This window comes from Hemibagrus wyckioides, linkage group LG21, assembly GCF_019097595.1.
Source record: "Hemibagrus wyckioides isolate EC202008001 linkage group LG21, SWU_Hwy_1.0, whole genome shotgun sequence".
NCBI lineage: Eukaryota > Metazoa > Chordata > Actinopteri > Siluriformes > Bagridae > Hemibagrus > Hemibagrus wyckioides.
In genome coordinates this window covers 14146509-14169187 of record NC_080730.1, presented here as the reverse complement: position 1 = coordinate 14169187, position 22679 = coordinate 14146509, and the positions used below count along the sequence as shown (strand labels likewise).

The 22679-nt window shown below is 39.1% G+C and overlaps 1 protein-coding gene across 3 annotated transcripts in view; it reads right to left on the bottom strand.

The window, feature by feature from the left end:
• The window catches only part of srgap2 (SLIT-ROBO Rho GTPase activating protein 2), a 98270-nt gene that overhangs the window by 24917 nt on the left and 50674 nt on the right, over positions 1–22679 (bottom strand). For all 3 annotated transcript variants that reach the window (XM_058373369.1, XM_058373368.1, XM_058373370.1), the window contains 5 exons: positions 16332–16494; positions 9182–9244; positions 4389–4604; positions 2877–3005; positions 641–862 (listed from right to left, as the gene is read on the bottom strand). In XM_058373369.1, coding sequence (XP_058229352.1) covers positions 641–862; positions 2877–3005; positions 4389–4604; positions 9182–9244; positions 16332–16494 — 793 coding nt within the window. The remainder of the gene's footprint in view (positions 1–640; positions 863–2876; positions 3006–4388; positions 4605–9181; positions 9245–16331; positions 16495–22679) is intronic.

Genomic DNA, 22679 nt, shown 5'->3' with positions numbered 1-22679 from the left:
AAGACTGAACGCAGCTGAGAAAATCGTTAGCTATTTGCATAAAGAGCAACACAAGAACAACACCCCTGTTATATATACATCCGGGTTTATGGCTGTTTTTGACAGGCGGCAATAGAAGCCTCTACAATGACAGCTTTCTTCAATAACAAACCACTGAGGACTCATGAGGACTTGTTACATGCCTGATAAACATGGCCATACGTTTCATTCCTGTGTGGCTCTGTTTGGACAAGTACTAAGAGACAAAAAAAAAAAAAAGAAAGAAAGAAAAACAACTATGCTCATTTACTTTGCCTTCATCTCTCTGCAAATCGAAATCTGGCAGGAGCAAAGAAATCTATAAATGTCCAGCAGATGTGTTTATATAGAAATGCCTTCATGCTGTTGTTTGTTTACAGCTGCAGGACGAGTAAATAATTAGCATGATTAGAACAGAGGGGTTCAGGCATACAAGCTACTTTGAAGTCACAAAACTGCAATAAGGAATCCGGACTAAACACACACCGACAGTGCTGTTACACCTTCGAGCCTTGATCCAAACACGCCTTCATTTTCAGGTGAACACAATTCGACAATCAAACAAACAGCTACAACATGTGACGTTTTCAAACACTCGATTAGCACATGTGCGTAGATTTACCTGGTCCCCCATATGAGACTGGAAGTCGAAGCGCATGGGAGGGCAGAAGATGTTGTTGTAGGTCTCCATTAGTCTCTGTTTGTCAGCCTGGGCCTCGAGGTTCTCGGCAGCGTTCTCGATCGTCTCCAGGCCGCAATGCTTGGACGTCTCTACGTTAAACTCAGCAGAGAGGTAGGTACGCAGAGCCCGGTGCAAGCTGGCATGGTAGCCCAGGTCACAGCACTGAATGAGAGAAAGAATCAAAGAAATAATATGCAAAGTCAGTCTGGGAATTTTCTTAAAATTCTTTAATTAAAGAAGGTACAGTGTACAGGATGGAAGAATCCTAGAGTTTTGCTACACATGGATGTAAAGTTGAAGGAAAAGCAAAACAGAAGATAACAAGGTCATGTTTGTTGCCATTGTGGTGCCACTGATGCAAACATTTCTGTAAGGTAAGGACATTTTACAATAAGGAACTTAAGCATATATTAGTAGATAAAGAAGTAAAGTATTTACAGATCAATATTTTTGTAGATAATGTGAAGAAGAAAATAAATTTCTTTATTTTCAATGAGATCATATTGCGAAATTGTCTGACAAGGTCATTCTGAAAGTGATTTAATTAAAAACCCATGTTTTCTTACATTCAGTGGTTTCATTTTTAGCAGTTAAAAAGAGCTAAATGTCACCACAGTTGTGGGATCAACCATGCAAAGCCTTAAAACCCAAAGGTACGAATTATACTCTAGATCAAACAGATAATGAAACTTCACTTGGAAACAGATTTGTTTGAAACAGAGCATAGCTGCATCGCCTTGAAATAAATAACATGGCATTCTCAGAAGGGACACATTTTGGCACGCTTTTATAGCACTGGTTCCTGCATGGTCTTCGTATATTCAGGAAGCAATGCATTATTTATTTGAACAAAAGGCGTCCAATTAAAACACACAGAACACGTACACAAACACCGCAGAGACACAAGCCTGGTGCACTTTAGCTTATATCCTCATTCAGCAGAGCTCGAACCCCGATACATCAACCTCTGTGCGGATCATATGTTTCCCAGCATGCTCAGATCTCCTAAACCAAGGGAATGCACCGTGTAAACCTACCATTCATATTCATGGCACTCTGGGTGAAGTCACCAGCTCTGATCATGAGCTTGAGCCCTAGGAGGATCTAAAGATCATAGTGAAGAAGGAGTAATCCTTTTCTAAGAGCTTCCCTGTGGGGTTGCCTCAGGTCTACCTAATAAGTGAAGCAATTACACCACTCTAATGGAACAACAGCGATTTGAACTTTCAAGGATTCACATTTTATATTACGAGCCTGACGTACCATAACATTTATTTAAATTACACTGAAGAATTGAGTTAAACCATTTGGGTGGGTATTTAATGAATAAATATGTAACATCATGTATATCCACAAGGCAACTTGTAAATCAAACAAATCAGGAATTCTCTGGCAATTTAAAAGGAAAGGGTTAGCCATATTTTAAAAAAAAATACGGCAGGCTTGAACCTAGTACAATTTCTATAGATCTATCCAGATGGACTCGTAGAAAAAAATAAAAGCTGATGCATTATCACAAAATGCAATTTCATTTTAATGTGACAGAATATATTATACATATTTACAATATCTATTGATGAATAGTGAAAGTAGATAAGTCTATATAAACATACACAATATAAATAATAGGAGAAACATCTAGAAATGTACTTAAGAAATGAAGAAGCTGAAACAGAAGAAAAACATTCTCAAATGAAGGTCACTTTAGGTCATTTGAAGAAGAATTTTAACAAATCTCATTGGAGTCGTTAAAGCTTTCAGCTAAAAATCAATGAGTAATGCTGCTTGAATGCCACCATTAAGACACTGTAGTGGGGGAAAAAATATATATATATAAATATACACATCTACCAGTTTGAAATGATATGGACAGGATGGAAAGTTCATGGATATGCAAGGTATCCATTTTGAAAAGCAATACTTTTATTCGTCAAATAGAAAATGGCTTCAGATTAATTGAACTACTGTACATATGGCTTTTAATGGTCTTTACATTTCTGCACTATAGATGACTATAGGGAGCTGTTTGAGAGTCGGCCAAGTAAAGAGCATAGCCAGAGTGTACTGTATATATGTTAATGATGGTGTGTGTTAATGCAGTGTTTAGAAGGGCTCTGTATGCACCAGCAGGCTAAAAGCAAAGGAATCGATGGCGACAAGGCATAGGAGGACTTACGTCAATGAGGTCGGAGAGGTCATGAATGTAGTACTTGAACACGCAGCAGTTGGTCGCCTCCAGAGCCAGCAGGTACTCGTTTCTTGCCTTGATGGCTTTCAGCTTGTTCTCAGTGTATTTGGCTTGGCGCTGGAAAAGGAGATGGAAAGCAAGCGGTATGAGAGGGAAAAGAAGAGAAAGGGAACATTGAACGAGGGCCATTAAATCACTCGGGCCAATAACTAGCAATGTGGATCAGGTGTCTCTGAATGGTTCATGGCGGCAAGTTGACAAAGAAATGTTCAAGCTGCCACCACAAACTCTAATCCGTACTCTGTCCTTTTCTGACCCTGCAGCCTGAAGTTAAGGACGCAAGAATGGTGTAGGTTTCAGACAGAGGAACCTTTCTAAAAGAACATTCTAGACAGCTGTGATTGTTCTTCATATCAACTTGTCAGATGGCACTGGAACTGACAAACCTGACCATTTCAGCATTACCACCAAACCATGTTATCTTCAGCCTAGTGGCCCATAATTATTATAGGGAAAGCATTAAACCCTACAATGATGGCGATAAAGAATAATCTGTAATGAGATCCATGCAAAGGTCTAATGCTCCGGCATTCACCACAGAGATCTGGTACAGTCTCATGAAACCTTTCAGTACAGTCTGATACTTTGCATTAAATACGGCCAATAATCAGCTATTTTCACAGGAAGAGGATGCATGTCTAACATAAACTAAGCATGTTTCAATAGTGATAGTGGTATCAGTCTGATACCAGTCTTATATTCTCACTAAATGGTCCCATTCCAACACATACTATGTGATGAAAACCTAGTGTACTGGATGTTATCGGTGTATATACACCAAAGAATAGCACATCTGAGCACTTCACTTCTGCTAGCACTGAGCACTGAGACACATACACATATCTTTAACACAAACAAAGCACAAAACTTTAATACCGTTTCAAAGGCACAAAATCCAGTGACAATACCTCGCTGTGAAAGCATACAGTGTTTTAGATATCAAGATGTTGTTTATATGAAAGAAGCCCAACAACCTGAGACAATCCTGAAGCTTATGGCCAGAGAAGTGCAAAAGACTGTATGCTCTGTAAAATGCAAGATATCACATAAACCAACAAATGTTAAACTATTCCCAAGTAAAACATGTTACTATGCCCTACTGAGAGTGCTTTTTTTGCAATTTAAGAGAAGAATGAGAGCAAATGTATTCCTTATGAATGAGATCATAAACAAGAATAAGATCAACATGCCTTATGAATGCGGGACCTGATCCAGAACCATGTGCTAAATGATGGTTTGCACTATACCACTCACCACTTCATCCATCTCCGTCTCTTTCTCCCTCTCTACTGCATTCTCTTCTTACCATTCAAACAATGTCGCACCCTTTTACCACCCACACAATGCTTCTTTTACCTCAAGTGACCACCAAGTTCTATAATAAATCCCCCTGCTCTCCCTCACCCCATTTCAGTTCTTCTCCATCATCTCAGTCCTCACCTTCTCCTTCATCTTCTCGATCTTTTTCACAGAGCTCCGACGAACAGGCTTGTCGTCAAGCCTGACGCTGGCGAGCGTGTCAGGCGAGCGTGGTGTTTGGCGCTCCTCTTGGCGTGCCCCGCGTCCCATCTGCTTCTCTTCCTGTTTCTCGGCTTCCTTCAGCTTGCTCTCGGCGTTGATGCTGTCCGCATTGTACATGTGGTACGTCTTCATCACCTGAACGGTAGAAAGAGGAAGAGCATGGTTAGTATTGTGATGTCAAAATACGAACAGGAAGATGCAGTGAATTAGAATGAATATCAAGTTATAATCCAGTGTTTCCAATGGCAGGCATTTTTACATGCCTCATTTCACCTATCCACTGGTTACCAGACATCCTGCTGGGTGCCATGGTGTCTGTGCTAGTGTTTCACAAATGTTGCCTCTCTTGCACACTTTCTAATAACTCTAGTAACTACTTTATCCTAGACAGGGTCACACTTAGGGGTAATGAACCAATTAGTCAATCAAACCAATAGCAAGTTTTGGGAGATGGGACCCAGGATGAGAACCCAGACAAAACTCCACATACTAGACTGGGGACACTGAAGACAGGTGGCAATGCAAGCCACCCTGATTTTAACCTGATTCCTGTACTTTTTTATGATTTCATTCATCTGTATACAATATACATCTTGTAGTAAAATGAAAACCTGGCCACACCTCCTAGACTGTGCATATAAATAAACTAAATTTAAGATCCAATTTTTAAAAAAATAATGAATAGAATATGGCAATGGAATGTGATGTGCAATATGTTACATGTTACAAATAGTTTGATTAACATAACAGAATGGAAAGTGACATATTTAACATGCAGGTCACTTACATAAAGCAACAGTAAAGCGCAGTGTGTGGAATGACCATAGAGTAAATGGGTATTTATGGAATCCTAAGGGATCTGTAACAGATATTCATTGAAGAATACAAATAATATTTGTGCATATAAAATCAGCGAGTATATGATTTATGATGTGTAGGAATCCAGTGTTTAGTAAAACAGGCTTTACACTTCGACATGCATGAATATTTTCTCCTATTGCTTTTGTTGTTTCGGCATTTGGTTCAAGACTAGGCATTTATTGCTTTTTAGTACTCGCTGCAGAATTGGTTCAGGTGGCTAAGAAAGTGCAGACAGCTTGGTGGTAGGAAACAGGAAATATGCTTGAGCCAATGCCCTTTCAGCCTCAGCTTAGAATAATGACTTACATACAAGGCCTGCTCCAGAATCATTTGCCCAAATTGTTTTTGCTTGCACTTGAGCGTGCACGACAAAATAGTTTTCCTCTCCTTCTAGCATGGCGCTTTCTTAAAAGCCAAGAACAACCACAACCACAACAACGATGTCAGTCTATACTGACTAGCATGGTGCAAGTATAAGATTTGAGATATCCTTCAGCTGAAGGCTGAACAATTGTGTTGACAATTTCATTATTTAATTAGTATGCGTTGGAGAAAGATACAAACAAATTGTGAAGGTCTGAAGACACGTGCCTCTGGAACCGGTGGTAAAAGAGCTGTCGGAACCATTGCACCAGTCAACTGTATAACCACAGCAACTGAAAACTGGACCAGTGGAAAGGAATCTGTGCCAAGCAATGGAAGATGCCATTTGATGGGTTGATTTCAGCAGGGAGTATGGGGGTTTTCTTATTCTAAACATGAACGGAATGCCACCACTGTCTACTACTCCCAGGAGTGGAATCTTCCCCATTGACAGAACCTTGACACGACCCCTCATGCAACTTGCCGAAGGTTAGAGAGATGACATAATTGCCGGCACTGTCAATCACTCACTGGCTTCAAAAGACATTTTAATGACCCCTATTTCCATCATTTACACAACCGATGGCTTCTTTCAAAGGAGGCAATAAATACTTATCATTGCTGCATCATCATTTATTAAAAAGATGAGGAGAATTTAGGAGTGGCGGGTTTGGTCAAATTATTTCAGGGTCTTAATGAGCCATTACTGATTTAACGAGAAATGTAGAAAAGTTGCAGAGGAAGAAAGTTAGTCAGTGCACCAACAATGCTCACACCACAAATTTCCCATTTCCTCCGACTGCTTCTTAGTTTTATCACCTTTATAAACCGCAAGCGTTGTACAAAATGGTGCCAGGTCTATTTTGATCATGGTTATACGATTAATTAAAGGATTTGCTTTCTTTGATGGGGATTTATGCTTACGGTCATTTCCTCATCAGAGCACAAGTATGCAAGTATCTGAGTGCATGTGCCCCTTTGGGGTACAGGGGAAGGGGAGGAAATTTGAAAATCTGGAGCACCCCTCCCCAAAGTTCTTCTTGAACCCCAACGACCACAAACAAAGAGGACACGTGTTCTGCATTAGAGCAGGAATTTCAACAGCTCAGTGAAAACAAAGTTTGGGGTATCATCTGAATGACTGAGCATCCAGTGTCCTGCTGATAATTAAATCTGTGCTCTTGTATGACTGGAGGGTATGTCAGAAAATGGCACTGGCGAATATGCTGCTTTAAGACAATGTAACATGGCGAGGAATCAGAGACAGGGATCCATCATCTGTTTGCATCGACTAGGTTATGCAAGACACAATCTAACTGCCATCTGACTGAGGAAAAAGGAACAGCTATGAAAAGGAACGTTGCTTCATTGCAAAGACTGTGCCAAATGCATCAGAGACCCAGGAAATAAGAAGAGCTCCGTATGGTGGCCATCATTTGTTGATATTCTAGGGGAGAATACAATTCCGCTATAGATCCAATTAAGAATCATGGATCTGAATAGAAGCTGATGTAATCTAGGTCATGCAAATACTACCTGACATTAAATCTGTCAAAATATACAACTGTCTTTCATTTTCATCACAAGAAACCAAACATGGCACACTTTGAAGGCAATGAATCCAATTTAGTTGCTCAGGGAAACCTGAGAAGCATCTGTGAAGGCACCAATCTGTCAAATTCACTGGCACATTGGGAAATAGAGAAAAAACAAATCCACTTCCTGGTGTAGGATCTTGCATTTAAAAAGTACGCACACAAGCAGACGTGGTCATTTGTAGTTTTATTTAATGCAAGCCAAAGACCGCCTGCTGTGACTAACATCCACAATGCTTTTAAGAGGAAAGAAGTAGCAGCACTCAGACTCGATTCCACTCATCATACCTACTGATTGGCCCAGATCCACTGCAGCACATATAAATAAACCCTCTCTCTTGCAGCAGACGCTTCACTTCCAACTCCTTTGAAAGAGACAACAGCAAAGCAGAGTAGAGAGAGAGAGTGTGTGTGTGTTGGGGGGGGGGTATGTTGGAGAAGGGAAACACTGTGTACCTGCACTATCTTTGAACGCTGTGTATCTTTGAAGGTACTCTACTACACCCAACAAAAGATAAGAGAGATTTTACAGATTTTCTCAGACGGATCTCATTAGTTTGAGTAAGAATGTAAGAATGTATTTTCTTTTCTGCATAAAGATTAAATGATTATTCTTATAGTGAATGACATTTTTCTACTTGAAACTTTTTTTTTTGTCCTTATTATTAATTTTTTACTTAGAGTTGAGTGGCATAATGTGATATTTACTAAATGTTGCTGTTGTTCCATGTTCAGGGTCACCACAGCAGATCCTCCAGTCCGCATATTAGATTTGGCACAGGTTTTACGCTGGATGCCCTTCCTGACGCAACCCTCCTATTTTATCCAGGCTTGAGACCAGCACTGAGGGTTAACCCCTCAATTCAAGAATAAGATTCGGGCCACGACTATGAGAGCACATGATCCTGTCTCTGGACCACCAGGGGACTGTGATATTTACTAATGTGATGGTTACTAATTTTCTGCTAAAAAAAAAAAAAAGCAAAAAAAAAAAGCTGCATCTCAACTTTGAGACATGTGTACATACCGTGTGTATTTGTAAGCACAGCACAAGACAATAGTGTATCACCAGGCATGGCACAGTTCACTAACTGACACCAAGTGGTAGTTTAGAGACACCAGAACATGATAAATCCCATAAAAATATAAAAAATGTCAAAATATGGTGAGCTGGAAAGCCAAGAGCATTAATCCAGAAATGAAGGAATATAGAAATTCCCACATAGGGGACGACTCTGCCATCATTCTCTTTCTAAGAAAGGTAACACTTTGTCTTTTGCACCATAAAACTTTGGCACAAAGAGGACTATAAAAGGATCGTCTATAGTGTATGCTGTAGTTATAGCTACTGTATGTGCACAATTGTGACACTCATTGTAGAATCTAATAAATAAAAGCTATTATTTTTAAGGTTGAAAAGGAAAGAATGGTGGTTATTAAACAAGAGATTTAAAAAAAAGAGATTTCCGGCCTACTGAACCTACGTGTCTGTCAGGTTCCTGAGAATAAAACAACTAATAATGTGCAGAATATAACAGATTCGAGTTCTAGGTGGTGGGGCTACCAAATCTGCTACCTCAGACACTGCATAAACGATATACACTAAGCTATGGTATATACAATGTATGAATACTCTAAACATGAAAAAAATGTTCTCTATAGTCTCCATTTCGTTCTGTGCAAATGTTCCAGCATCCAGAAACAAAACTGCTTGCATGTGCATGAATGAATTGAAGGGTTTCATTTAAATGAAATAGAAATAATTCCTTGTAAGATTTAAACTCACGCCGAACCAAAACCTTTGTTTCTTGCATTTAGTTCTTTAGTATCGTTGTTGTTTTCCCTTTAGGTTTGGATTTAAATGTGTGTGTGTTTTATTTGTGCACTTCTTACCGTGTACAGCTCGTTGAGGACCTTCATCAAATCCTCCTGCAGCTGAAGTCCCACCTCTTTACTCTATGTGGACAGAAAAGACGACACACATTAGAGGACAGTCTCCAAAGAAATCCATACTCTATCTTTAACAGGCGGATCCGACACGGCCCGGTGCCTGCCATTTATCACATCGGGGGCGAAAACACCAGGAAACTGATGCACTGCTCATGTCATGCTTACTGGGATTGATAGGAACGCTCCCGTCCTGCAGTAATGGAGCTCTGTACCGTCTAACCCTTTAATCCGATCTAAACCCACCGCAGATTTATCATATAATACAAGAGCAAGGCATATGGGTGTAGTTCTATCAATTTATTGAACTTCTGACATGTGTCTGTTTTCACATGATTGGCTTCATAAGGAATTAAAAAAAATGCAAGCTAGACAAAATCAATGGTTTTAATTCAAGAACGTTCCAGAAGAATGAATGTTTTTGGGGTTGAAGTTAGCAACAGCTGAGTGTTTTCAGTTCAAAAGGTTTGGCAGGCGTCGTGTGAAATGGAAACGGTGGTTTGAAATTCTGCCGTTGTTCATTGTGTGTCAGGGACGGCTTTGTGTTTTTCGCCATGTGAAAACGATGTTCTGCAGAGAACACGCCCAAAGCTCTGTATGCCGGCTGGCGAGAAGAATGTAAACTGGAACTGACAGCACCTACAGATCATCATTATTCAAGCCCCTCCACATGTGCAAACATCTTAAAAGGAATGAAAGCAAGAAGGAGCCAAGTGATATATTTTGCACTGTGCTAGTTGGCTCGTGCGACCTTAGGAAAATTAGCAGAACTCTTTAGCAGAACGCTTTATTTAAGGAAATATTTTCAGACAAATGAGGAGAATTGCTATGGCTGAGGCGTCAACATTGCTAACAAGAATAGCTGGGAGAGAGGGAAAACTATTTTAACACAAAATCTAATCTTGTGCTTTTAGAAATTCACCTACTCTGGAAAGAATTCAAACACGTACATCAGTTCCATGTGACTAAACTGAAGAAAATTAGTGTACACAATTAGTGTTTGGACTTTCGATGCGATTTTAGCATGTACATTTTTTTAAAGCGCTGAATAAAACCAAACACCTGAGCTGAGAATCAAACCAGCAATGCTAATGTGTTCCAAGAGACACATTAACAAATGCTTCAATCGCTGGCATGTAATACTGTAGTTATAATTCCAGTCAGCACTGATATCCTCGTGAGATTTCACAACTACATGTAACTGATTTATGTTAATACTGCAGGACTCAATCTCGCACAGTACATCATTCAATCTAGTAATTAAGAAACGTGTTTAAGTTGAGCATAAGCGATGGAATCACGTTTGGTTGAGAAATGTAATATTCAGATAGAAACTATACGTAATATATTTTTTAAAATCTGTCTAACCACATCCTTTCCCTCTACAGCGAATAGCAGCAAATACACAATTTTTCTTCCATCTGGTCCAACCAGGGCTTTCTGTATGGAAAGGTACAAAGGAGTCAAAAATCATAAATGCAATGTCTAAACTGAAGATGTTGGCATCCAGCCAAGAGAGGCTGAATGAAAGATAAAGGCCCACCGCAATCGTAGAGTCACATAATCCACCATTTTCAGCTTTGGAACCTGGCAGGGGAGAGTAAAGCTGCAGTTTAACCCTTTGAAGGTCGAGATGAATAGCTGACTGCGGGATTCTGTCCATTGGGGCTCATTAATAATGGAGCTCTGATGGCCTTTATTCAGAGCGAGCACTGGGGCTGATGGGTCAAAATCTACAATCACATCCACATTCAGATCTGTGCAGAGGAGTAGCATGGTGTCATCTCTCTCTCTCTCTCTCTCTCTCATTCACTTTAAGCCAAGATGACTGATGTTCAAAGCCCTGAAATGTCAACATCAGCATGTTTCTACGGTTCAGTGCTTCACAAATGACAACGATGTGTCTTTTTAAAAATAACCCTGATAAAGCTTGGGCGTTGGTTTGATGCACATTAATGGAGTATGACGAACAAAACTAGCTACAGAACAGTGTTAGGGCAATATAATAAGTAATATAATATCTATTTGATAATTTAGACCACACCTTTGTTGTATTCTCTAATCTGATTGGTCAGAAGGTTTGGATTAATTACTTAGAAGAGGTTTATATACATTAAATGCTCAATCATATAACGTTTCTAGCAATATTATTTCACAGGGGTTTGTATTGCGGCACTCTGCAGCAAAACTGCATTTGAAGGGATGTGTGCATTTCCGAACAACATGTTTTCTGTGTATGTAAACCACATTTGGCTGAGGAATGAGAGATTACAGACGATGACAAGAACAATGAAAAATTGAAGATAGTGAGCTAAGCACTTAAAAACAGCCTTACTCCATCTTATTGTCCATACACCCTGCTTCTCTTACTCAGTCTCTCATCTGCTGATTCGGATGACAGAAAGAGAGGAGGTGTAGAGAAAACACTGTATACAGTGACAGTTAAAATAAATAAATAAATTTGATTCACTATAGCAGAGGGAGATTTTACAGCTGAAAGCAATGAGGTGGAGAGTGAGAGAGAGAGAGAGAGAGAGAGAGAGAGACAGGGAAGGGAGGGGGTAGAGGAGAGCAGGGAGAGAGAGAGAGAGAGAGAGAGAGAGAAAGAAAGAGAGAGAGAAAGAGAGGGGAGGGAGGGAAGGGGGAGAGAGAGGAGGGAGAGAGAGGAAGAGAGGGAGAGAGAAAGAGAGAGAAACAGGGGAGGGAGGGGGGTAGAGGAGGTAGGAGAGGGAGAGAGAGAGAGAGAGAGAGAGAGAGAGAGAGAGAGAGAGAGAGTGTGTGAGTAATGGGTGTTGGTTTACCTGCAGTGTGTTTATGTAGCAAGACTATGAAACTTAGCTAGAGGCTAAAACTAAATAAATAACAGCTGTATGCGAGCTTTTGTGACATTCTTTTCCCCTTTACATTTTTTCTATATAGCTAGCGAGTGGGTGTTCGAAGCCACAGCTCCAACAACATCCATCGAGATGAATCTAAGCTCCAAATCAAAAGATTTCAGCCAGACATTCCAGCAACATTTTTTTCTCCCTCTTTCTCTCTCCTGCTCAAAACTGCCTTTTTTGAGGTCAAACGTGCTGCTGTTGGGAACTGGAACGCGTGCCAATCTGAAAACTGTTCAAGATGGAGAAACTAAAGAGCTCCGCATGCAGTCTAAAGCCTGCCTGCTGCAGTGGATTTTAGAGAAGCTCTCCCATTACCCCCATGAAACTAAGCATACCATTGTGAAAAAAAAACAAAAAAACAAAAGCATCTAAGAAATATTCCGGAAATGTCAATGTAAGCATAAAAATGAAGTTTCCTGAAATGATGTAAAGTCATTATTATATCCAGCGCCTTGCCCCATGACATCATCGCTAAAGAAAAGAACAAGTAAGAAAAGGCCAGGAGCTCGTTCTTACACATGGGATATATTGGTGTGATCATGGGCTAAAAATACCCCCGACATCTGAATTCAGTACAGACTAAAAATGAATGATGACAGAACTGGATTTCATCACCTTTCTGTTATACCGAGCGCTGTGTTCTAGCTATGGAGTGGACGGCATCGTTCCACTGAGCCAGTGATCATCACTGGAAACATCTGGGAAGTCCTTCAGAAGTGCTTCCCAGCATTCTGGAGAAGAACATGTCATAGCAGAAATCCAGGAATGTCTTCCATTGAAAAATTGCTGGCATTAAAATAATCACTTCAAATGCTATCAAGGGATTTAAGTGAATTGATTCTGAAGTCTGCTTTATGTATTACACTTTAAAATAGAGCACTTTTTAAAAAGATTTATTTATTATTTGATATTATTATTGTTATTGATTTTTCTTAATGCCATGTTAGCTTCAATGGCTATATTATGGCAGAAAGTTTGAATGTAGTTAAAACATAGGGTGATATTCAATAGGTAGGGTTACATTGATATGTAAGATAGCAAGAAGAGTTTATATAAGTTTTTTGAGGTTTATGCTTGTTAAGAAGTTCAAAATCTTGTACGGTGGAGCTGTCTTGAAAATATTTTCTAAAGTGTCTTCTGAATAAAATTTCCGCCTTATAGTGCTCAGGGCAGGGCAGTGGAGTAGAATGTGTTTTATTGATGTAGGTATTTTGCAGGCTTGACATAGTGGTGGTTCTTCCCCTTTTAGCAGGTGGCCATATTATTTGATAATTGATTATATATTTGGTATTTGGGTCAAAGCACAGACTGTAATTATATGACTTAAACCAGATACAATAAGCAAATGTATACAGAAAAAACCTTTGTGCAAAGCTAGATAGCTAGCTAACTTTGGGTTAATAACAAATTGTTATTACATACGTTACAGGTTTGTATAATAAATGTTAGATAAATGGAGAATGACGATGCAAAAATACTGTTTAGACACTGAGATTTAGAAAAAAAAAAGGCAGGCTAGTTTGTAAAGTAAAATAGCCGGTTAGCTAATCAGGATAACATTGCAGTTTCTAGACAACTAATAGTAACATTTTAATTATTCCACACAAAACATTTTAATGGTTTAAAATGGCAGATTTAGGTTTACTTTATACTTGTTTGAGTAGAATAATTAATGTTACTAATCTGGTTGCTGTTTTTTTTTAATGTATTGATTAGGCTAATAGCTGTACAGAGCATACATGCTTATAGTAGTTTAATGAGAAAAATGAAGGATATTTAATTTGTCAAAAAACTGAAATCTTTCATTTTTCATCCTCCGCTTGGGAGCCAATTTATCACAATTTGAAAATACTGTAACCAGGAATAAAGGTCAAAACAGACCTTTCTGACAAAATTTCTGTTCTTTTACACACAAAACTCATGCAAAAACACAAAAAAAACCCCACACAGGCCAAAAATATGAGAGGTGGTCTGTCCAGTTCTTCAAGACTAACACCATAAATCAGGTCATGCAAGGAAGCAGAGCAGCATGTGCCTGTTGAACACTGACCTACAGCCCTTAAAGACTGCTTGCACTCATCAAAGGAAAATCTGACTGCTTTGCTGTGCACGTCTGACAGAAGACTGGCTTTGGTTAGCGTGAATCCACTGGCGCCCTGTAGCAGGCTGGAACTGGGTTCCTGCTGAGCGCTATTGTTAACGCACAGCAGTGTTCAGTGGCCAAAACCACACAGCACTCACACCAGCAGCTTTTTCCTAATCCTTCCCCACTGATCTAAACCTGCTCCTCTCCTTCTGAAACAACAGATGCATGCGTCACTCCATCAACCCAAGCACAGAACCCACGCCGTGTCCTCGGAAGGACGTCTCCTCGCCTCCTTCATCACCCTGTGCCACCTTTTATGTCTCCTACCACGTTTCTGCAGGAAAGAGCTTTAGACCGTCAGCAGTTGAAATAAACGCTCTCTGATAATAAGGGCCTTGAGGTCAGCCAATTCTCCTGAGTGTATTTTATCAACGGAACCGAACTGGACAGCTGTAGTTTTATTTACGCAGCCAGGCTACTGAAGCAAAAGCTCATAATGAACGTGAACAGAGTGAAGCTCTGTATTGGATTTCTGAGGGGCAGACTCCGAGCATCGCAGAAATCAAATTCCACTTTGACTGCAATATGGATCAAGCTAGCTGTCAAGTAGACCATCACAACATATCTGAAAAGCAGAAAATATAGAACAGACATCCTGGGTATATATAGAATGCCTGATCCATAGATATAGAAAAAAAAAAAAATCAGTGCTATCTACAGTAATGCATCGCTTAAAAAGCTTTTCACTGTGGTTGAACAAAGTCTAGACCCCTTTACAGTCTGGTTGCTCGAATTAATGGTAAATAATGGAAACTACTAATCTGAAACTCTAAAGTATGTATTGTATATTTTTTGCTGGTTGGTGCTGTATTTTTTATTGGTGTGAGAATCAGGCATTATGTCCCATGCTTCATGTACATTAAAGGAAAACAATGCTAGCGTAGGTACAATGGCATTCATTAAGAGAAGAAATATAAACTTTCCTAAAACCATAAAAAATACAAAGCAGAAGAGCTAATAAAACATAAGACTCAATGTTACAGAATGCAGTGTTACAACATGAAGCACTTTTGCTATGGCAGTTATGACAGAGTTAGCAAGGATGATGGCATAGATGACATGGTATTAGCAAGAATGTTGAAGCTATTTGAGTGTGGAGATATAGATGGACAGGACTCTTTAGCCATCAAGCATGAACTAATGCTCACTGGCACCACTATCAGCAGGCAGTCGAAAAGCATTGTGGGTCGTTTTGAAAACCGAGAACCTAACTGAAAGCAGACCGATGTCACAGCAGATTAAACTTAGAATCTCATTATCAAATAAATCTTTATTCCACAGCCACCCAGAACATTCAGACAGCAGACGATGACCGGTTTGCTGTCGGTTTAAGGTACAACGTACGGAAATCTCAAAGGATGGCTGACAGGCTCATTTCATTCCGTCTGACAGGTGGGGAGGTAGCTTGTGTGCGCTAACACAGAGCTACAACCTATAATGCAGATATCAGCAAGAACCATGAATGGCAAGTCTCCAGAGACGTACTAGCCAGGAGCGTTCAATTAAAGAGCCATCGTTTTTGAAGTACTGCGCTCTAGAGGAAAGCAGGGAAGGAGTCTTGGAGCAGTGAAGGGAATAGTGATGAGATGAGAGTGGAAACAGAAAAGAGGGAGAAATAGAGAGAGGAAGAGGTGCTGATTGGGTTTAGCAGGGCAGCTGGGGACTCCCCAAGGCACAAGACGACAAAAACAAAAAGTGGAACAGATCCACCTGCCCTGCTTTTCTTAGACAATGGGGCTACCACTAGAATTGTGAACACAATGAAAACAGAGGCTTTAAAAAGAAATAATCTACAAAACTGCACATCTAACTCTTAAGACACTTGAGTAGAACTCGAGGGCCAGAAGCTCTAGGGCAAGTCTTACACCGGCTTTCAAAGATTTGGGCTTGGATTTCAGGTTCTGTGACCCACACTGGAATTCTTAATTGTTCTTAAGTGGACATGATGATATGATGGAAAGCACTATCTGCGGCTTTGCAGATGACTGAATAGTCTTTATCAGGTCTGCTTTCTCTAACCAAACACTGCATTCATCAAAGAAAGAAAGAAAAAAAGAAAGACGCTTACTTTCTTGAAGAGACGTCCAGAATCCTCGCTGATCTGGGCAAAGCGTGGTATGATGTTATTGAGGTAGAGATCGCTGAGGGTGGCATGGTCACGACTCTCTCGCTTCACCTGAGTCAGCAGCAGGTTCCAGCAGTTCACCGGAGACAACACATTCTGCTCCTTCCTAAAAACACAGACATCAAGACACAAAGGCAATTAATGGACCATCACAAAACTCTTTAAAAAGCCATTTAGATTAAATATTTGTCTGTACACAAAAATATCTCTGAAGTACCAATCATGTCAACAGGTCTTTATTGGACTTAGAGAAAGTGTTTTCAAAGCACTCTTCATAAGCAATTCCTGGATAATTTGATTAATTGTCCTGACACTTGGACCACTGCCTTGCGCGCCTTGCGCATCCTAGCTGGATAAACATGTATCAACCTATTAATGTTTGGGAACTAGAAGGGAACCCTGAGGGACACGGGGAGAACATGCAGAACTCCATAAAGACTAAACAGTAACTTGAGCGCATGAAAAGAATGACAAAAAATGAAATTACATGTTAATGGCTTGAGTAATGGCCTAGCTGTATGTGTTTGTTTGCTTGATGGCTAACAACAAACAAGCAAGCTAATATTTAGCATGCTAGCTGTCTTAGCTCTGGCTGGGTTGTTAAAGTTTGAAGGAATGCTGCAAAGTTGTCTTTTTTTTTTTAAGTAGCTATATCACAGCAGAGAGAAAATGTTGCTAAAAGGTTCAGACAACATAGAAAAAGCACAGATACACAGGATGACATGCTTGGTTCTTATCCTACTGGTGCTGCCATAACCACAGATACACAAAGATTTAAGACCAAAAACACTCAACACAAACACAAGTTCTCTAGAAGCACCTTTTATAGGTCCACCCAGTTCATCAGCAAATGAACTCTGAAACCGCAAGAGACCGTAGAGCACTCTGTTAATATCTCACAGCCAGTATGTTTACAAAGCTCAAGCTCACATATGACCTCAGTCCCTGCTGTTAATTCCACCATGCAGCACCTGAAAGAGCCAAAAAATTCTACAACCATCATTCATCATCCTGCTCCAAACAAGCAGCTCCAAGCTGCTACTGCAGTGCTAAACAAGCAAACTGTTAAACAAAAGCTGGAGGGGCCGGTTACACATCCTTCATCTGCCCACTAATTTCACAGAAATGACAAAGAAATAGGAACATCAGAATTTTAAGAATTATGATTCAGACCTACAAGAAGAGGCTTGGGTACAGAGACTTTAGAGGACATGAGGGAATCTCATTTAAAGCATGCAAGATTTCTGTATCATGTCCATTAATAGAATGCAATTACAGCTGCAATAAACAATCAGCGTACTTCTATAAATAGTGTTAAATGTTAAAGGTTAACTTTTGAAAATCTAGTGCAAATTGTGTTTAGAGATAAACAAATGTGAACCTTTTACATTTTTTGATACAATAAGGATACAAGGCTGATACCTGAGCCTGATTAGACACTGATCTCTGCACACTCACGCGTAACCTCAAATTTTGCACATTCTACACAAATCAGGTCAAGCAAGATCAGATGTTCAAGATGTCAGCATGTATCACAAATAGCAAATCTACCTAAAAATGTTTTTGAGAAACTGGAGGAAACCCATACAGATGTGAGAAGAACACAGAAGATCCAAGATACGCTGTGCTCAGAAAAACCCTTCTGTTAACCCTAATCAGGGCCATAACAGCCTGAAAAGCTGGTTTACTAATCAGACTGGACTTCATTTTTCAACTTGATACTGCTAACAAGCACAGGATTGCAATTTTGCGGCTTATCGTACATGTTGATTACTTATAGAAGCAAAAACTCATATGTTAATGAAGAAAACTCCTTTCCTGTATGATTTTGAAATGATAATGTCCAGGAGAAATATTCAGGATGTTCTATAGGCATAACATAATATTAACAAATTATCAGGACTTCTAAATTGCTAAAATATAGTAAATAATATATAGGATTAAATTGTGTGCTACATGATTATTATTATTATTATTATTATTATTATTATTATTATATACACACAGTAATATTAAAAGAGCTATATTTTGCTTATGTTTAAAAAAATATTTCAATACCCTGAACTGGATGAAAAAAAATTTCTAATTCAGATTTTACACAAAAATCTGAGGGAAAAAATCCCCAAAAATAATAGATGCAAAAAAAAAAGAAAAAAGTTATGTTTCTATCTGAACAGAGTGAAAAAGGATTACTCACTAAAAAAGAATTTTAATAAATTATTGTAAATAACTTTTGCAAACTATATATAGATATGGAGTCATAACACTACAAACAAACAAAAAAAAATGCAATATACATATCCAAATATATTGTTTCTTTTTTTGATGCTCTAAAGAAAAAAACCCACAAATTCCAGCATTTCCACTTTCGGATCCATTTGTACAATTGAATTCAAAACAAAATGCAAGGCGAGCCCTTTCCTAAGAATTTCTTTCTGTTTACGTTGCTCTTGAAGAAACCTTGGAACCTTGGAACTTAAACACACCCACACACCAGCGTAAAAATCCATCCTGTCTGGATATGCATGTTGGAAACAGTACCACAGAGCTCTTTGTAGGGCACGGCTGTGGCGAGGTGAGGAATGAGACACAGAAAGACACTTGTCCGAGCACGCACTGTAGCTGTGCAGCTCACACAGAACTGCTGTTGCACAATAGGTGGAAATCGAACTTACGACTAAAGCGGAGTAAGAGTTTCAAAGATGTTCTGTAGCACCCTAACTCACGGTGGATATCCAACAAAGAAATGCTCAGACGCAGCATTCTCATAACTACAGACTTCCTCGAGAGGCAGATCTTTATGAGATTACACCGGTTCATGACAAGTAGCTCGGGGTCATTTGGGAAAGGCCACACAAAAGTCACATGAATGGAAGAGTCACCGAGTTAACAGCAGGGTCATCGGAGACAGAATGCGTCTTTCAGGAAAGATCATGAAGCAGGCCGGAGTTCCTATGGCAACATACGCCCGAGTCATGACACGGCGGCATGACAAGACTCTTGGCTCAATGGATAAGAAGAGTGAAGGAATCCCAAGCGCTCAGATAACTGTCAGGAAGTGAATTCCTGATGCATAGCCAGACAGAATGTACAAGAGCGATATGAATGAGGCGTACAGTGAAAGAGAGACATCAACAGAGCTGGTCATTGAGTCTTCCTCATTAAATATTTTCTGTCCTTTGTGCTGAACCCACACAATACAGTCAACACTCTCTCAGCTCAGTTCACTAATTTACTTAAAGCTTCAGACACAAATACATACACCAGAACAGCACAGATATCAGTAGTTCCTGACTGCGAGGCTAATCACAGGTTTATATTCATTCTAATACGTTATCATTTTTATAGGAAAAGCCTACTGGAATTGTGTAGGAATTAGAAACTGGATTGGTGGCTGCTCCACTTAAAAAGCGTTAACCTCATTTATTAATATTTTAAAATATTTGAGTGTTAATGTTTGCATGAGCCAAACTGAATGAAAAATTTAGCTTTCATTTACAAAAATTTCGGACACATTCTCCAACACTCACGTTGATCGCAAATTGCCTGGAAACTACAAGGTGCTCTTAAATGGAAAAGCTTATTTGCATTTGTCGACGCCGACAAAACTCCATAAAAGGCAATGGTTACAGCATTATGCTGAGAGATGACAAGTAAGCAGAAAAAAATCGTTTCTGGAGGTAGACGTGGAAGTAGTTTTGACTCACGTCTAAGCCAATAGAAATACAAGAAAACAGAGATGATCGTGAACATCAAGCACATCACACAGAGAAACTATCTTTTCAAATCCAGAGCACGGTGTCTTTGGCGACTCTCGGCCAAACATTTCTTGCACGCCAGCATTTCCTCCGAAAAGCAGTGCTGGAAAAGGAGGGGGTGGGACACATTGCAGCTTGAGACATACCAGATTAGTCAGTCACTTAGCGCCATCCTTAATAAAATGTCGCACAGCATTAAAAGGAGATGCCATTGCAAGCAAAAGAAACTTACATGCTGAGTCATTGCACTGTGTCCTCCTTTTACACTCAGCATTTGTAACTGGACTCACATCTCTTTGTAATTTACTCAATTATTCTGCCTTGCTTAATTTTTTTTTTATTTAATATTTTAAGCCATTGATATGAAATGACTTGGATTCATAAAATATGTATTAAATGTGTGCGTGTGTAATGAAAAATAGTTTTCTTGTGTATAAATTTGCATGCTCAGGAGCACTAGTAGGATAAAAACATTTTTCTGGATCAAAATGACCAGATTCCCAGGAATTACAAATTTCTCGTGTGAATGATGGGGTAAACAATAATAAATCTGTAATTGTTGATAAGTGTAAGCATTCTTTAAAGAAACCTTTTTCAGATATAAAGCTGCTGTTTTAATATTATAACACAAAGAGCATCTCATTTTTTATTTTGGCCCTTCAATAGGCCTTTTGTGAGATTTTACATCATGTCTTTTCTTGTATGAGTGTTTTTAATGTATTTATAGTTTTTCCTATATATTTATTTGTTGTAGGATCTTAGCCCAAATAAATGTTAACTGCAAAAATTACTGGCATGGGTGAAGTAACTTTGATTATTTCCCATTAACGGATAGCTTTATTTTCACTTTTTTCATCCCAAAGCAATCTGCCAAACATAATAACTGCTCATTAATTAAAGACATGCCATTCATTTTATGCAATGTCTGCAAAACTAGTTATTTCCTGTTAACGCTCACGTTATAACAGCCGTTAAAAAAAGTCGTATTCTCACCTCCAAGGTCATGTTACAGAGAAACCACAAAGCGCAAAAAGTCATCAGTCCTTAAGAATTCTCTGCCTCAGACATGTTTAAAGCTCTAAACTAAGGACTGACACTGGAGATTCCTTCAAAAAATGCTAAATAACCTTCTACATAAACATCTTAACCCTATAAACAATTCCTCATGGTTTTTACAATAGTTTATGTGGAGAGTTCCCCAGACGTGTCTCTGTGTACGCTGTTATAACAGAAATATATTAAAACAAATCGCATTAAGTAATAAAACTGCTGTCAGAGCTGTGGTGATAGAAAACAAATCTGACCAATCAGAAGAGAGGATTTAACAGCGCTGTTTTATAAGGCCAAAATATCATACTGAGATATTTTCATGATACAGGAAAAAAGTGTGATGAGTATGGATCTACAAAAAAAACTATGGTTTAGCTGACATCTTTATCTTACTTTTTTTTAGATCATTTTTTCAAAACATGTCAGGAAAAAAAACTGCGTTCTAAATCATGGCAGCCCTCAGAATTTCCTAAAACATAAAATATAGCGTGTAACTCTTCTCCTGAAAGTCCCTTGTTTGTTATATACATGATAAGTGGTGCAGAGAATTCGACACTCTGGTGAGAATGGACTTTATGAGGCCCTGGCTTCCAGCTGGGCATGTCGCCGAGTAGTCATCAGTCACACACGTCAGAGGAGATAGGAAACGAAACTCCAGCTACACACACACACACACACACACACACACACACACACACAGGAATCTAGACACACAAACACAAAAAGGCTCTTAAATTTAAACTGTATAATGACAAGTGGATAAATGTGGCAAAAAAAATATTCCTGGAAAAAGCAAGTGCATGTCCTTTGCTGCTGAGGGGAAGTTTATTGACAGGTTTCATGGCAATTTCACTGACACACAGCCTTGAATCCAAAAAGCAGGCTTACATGGGATGTAGCAGGAAGAGTAAAGTGATGCTATGAGCCACTACAGTGGAACTATTTAGTGTCTTCCTTTAACTGTGAGCCAGGAAACACATGAAGCAGGGAGTCTAAAAAAAATCTCCATAAACAAGGTTGAGATGATCAAAAATCTGGAAAATTCAGGGCTGAGAATGGTGAAAAACCTTAAAAGCAGGGCTGGGAATATCAATAACATCAATAAGAAGGGCTGAGAATGTTGAAAACCTCAAAGAGCAGGGTTGGGGAAATCTAAAACTTGGCCAGAACTATCAATACCAAATCCTGTAGCAAATGTTTCCTAGATCTACACTCCCCTTTTCATTGTACTGGTTTAATGGAACAAATTCCACAGTAAAAAAAAAAAAAGAAGCAAAAAACGACCAGAGGCATCTGTTATAGGTTTGGGAATAATAATAATAATAATAATAATAATAATAATAATAAACATTTCAATCAAGCTACAGAAGCTGGATTGCTATGTGTAAACATTAGGCTAGTCTTGCTAACCATGTAGTGGTTGGTGGAAATGTGCCAGATTGCTAACACAATTTATTATAATGATCTCCAGTCATTTTTTCAA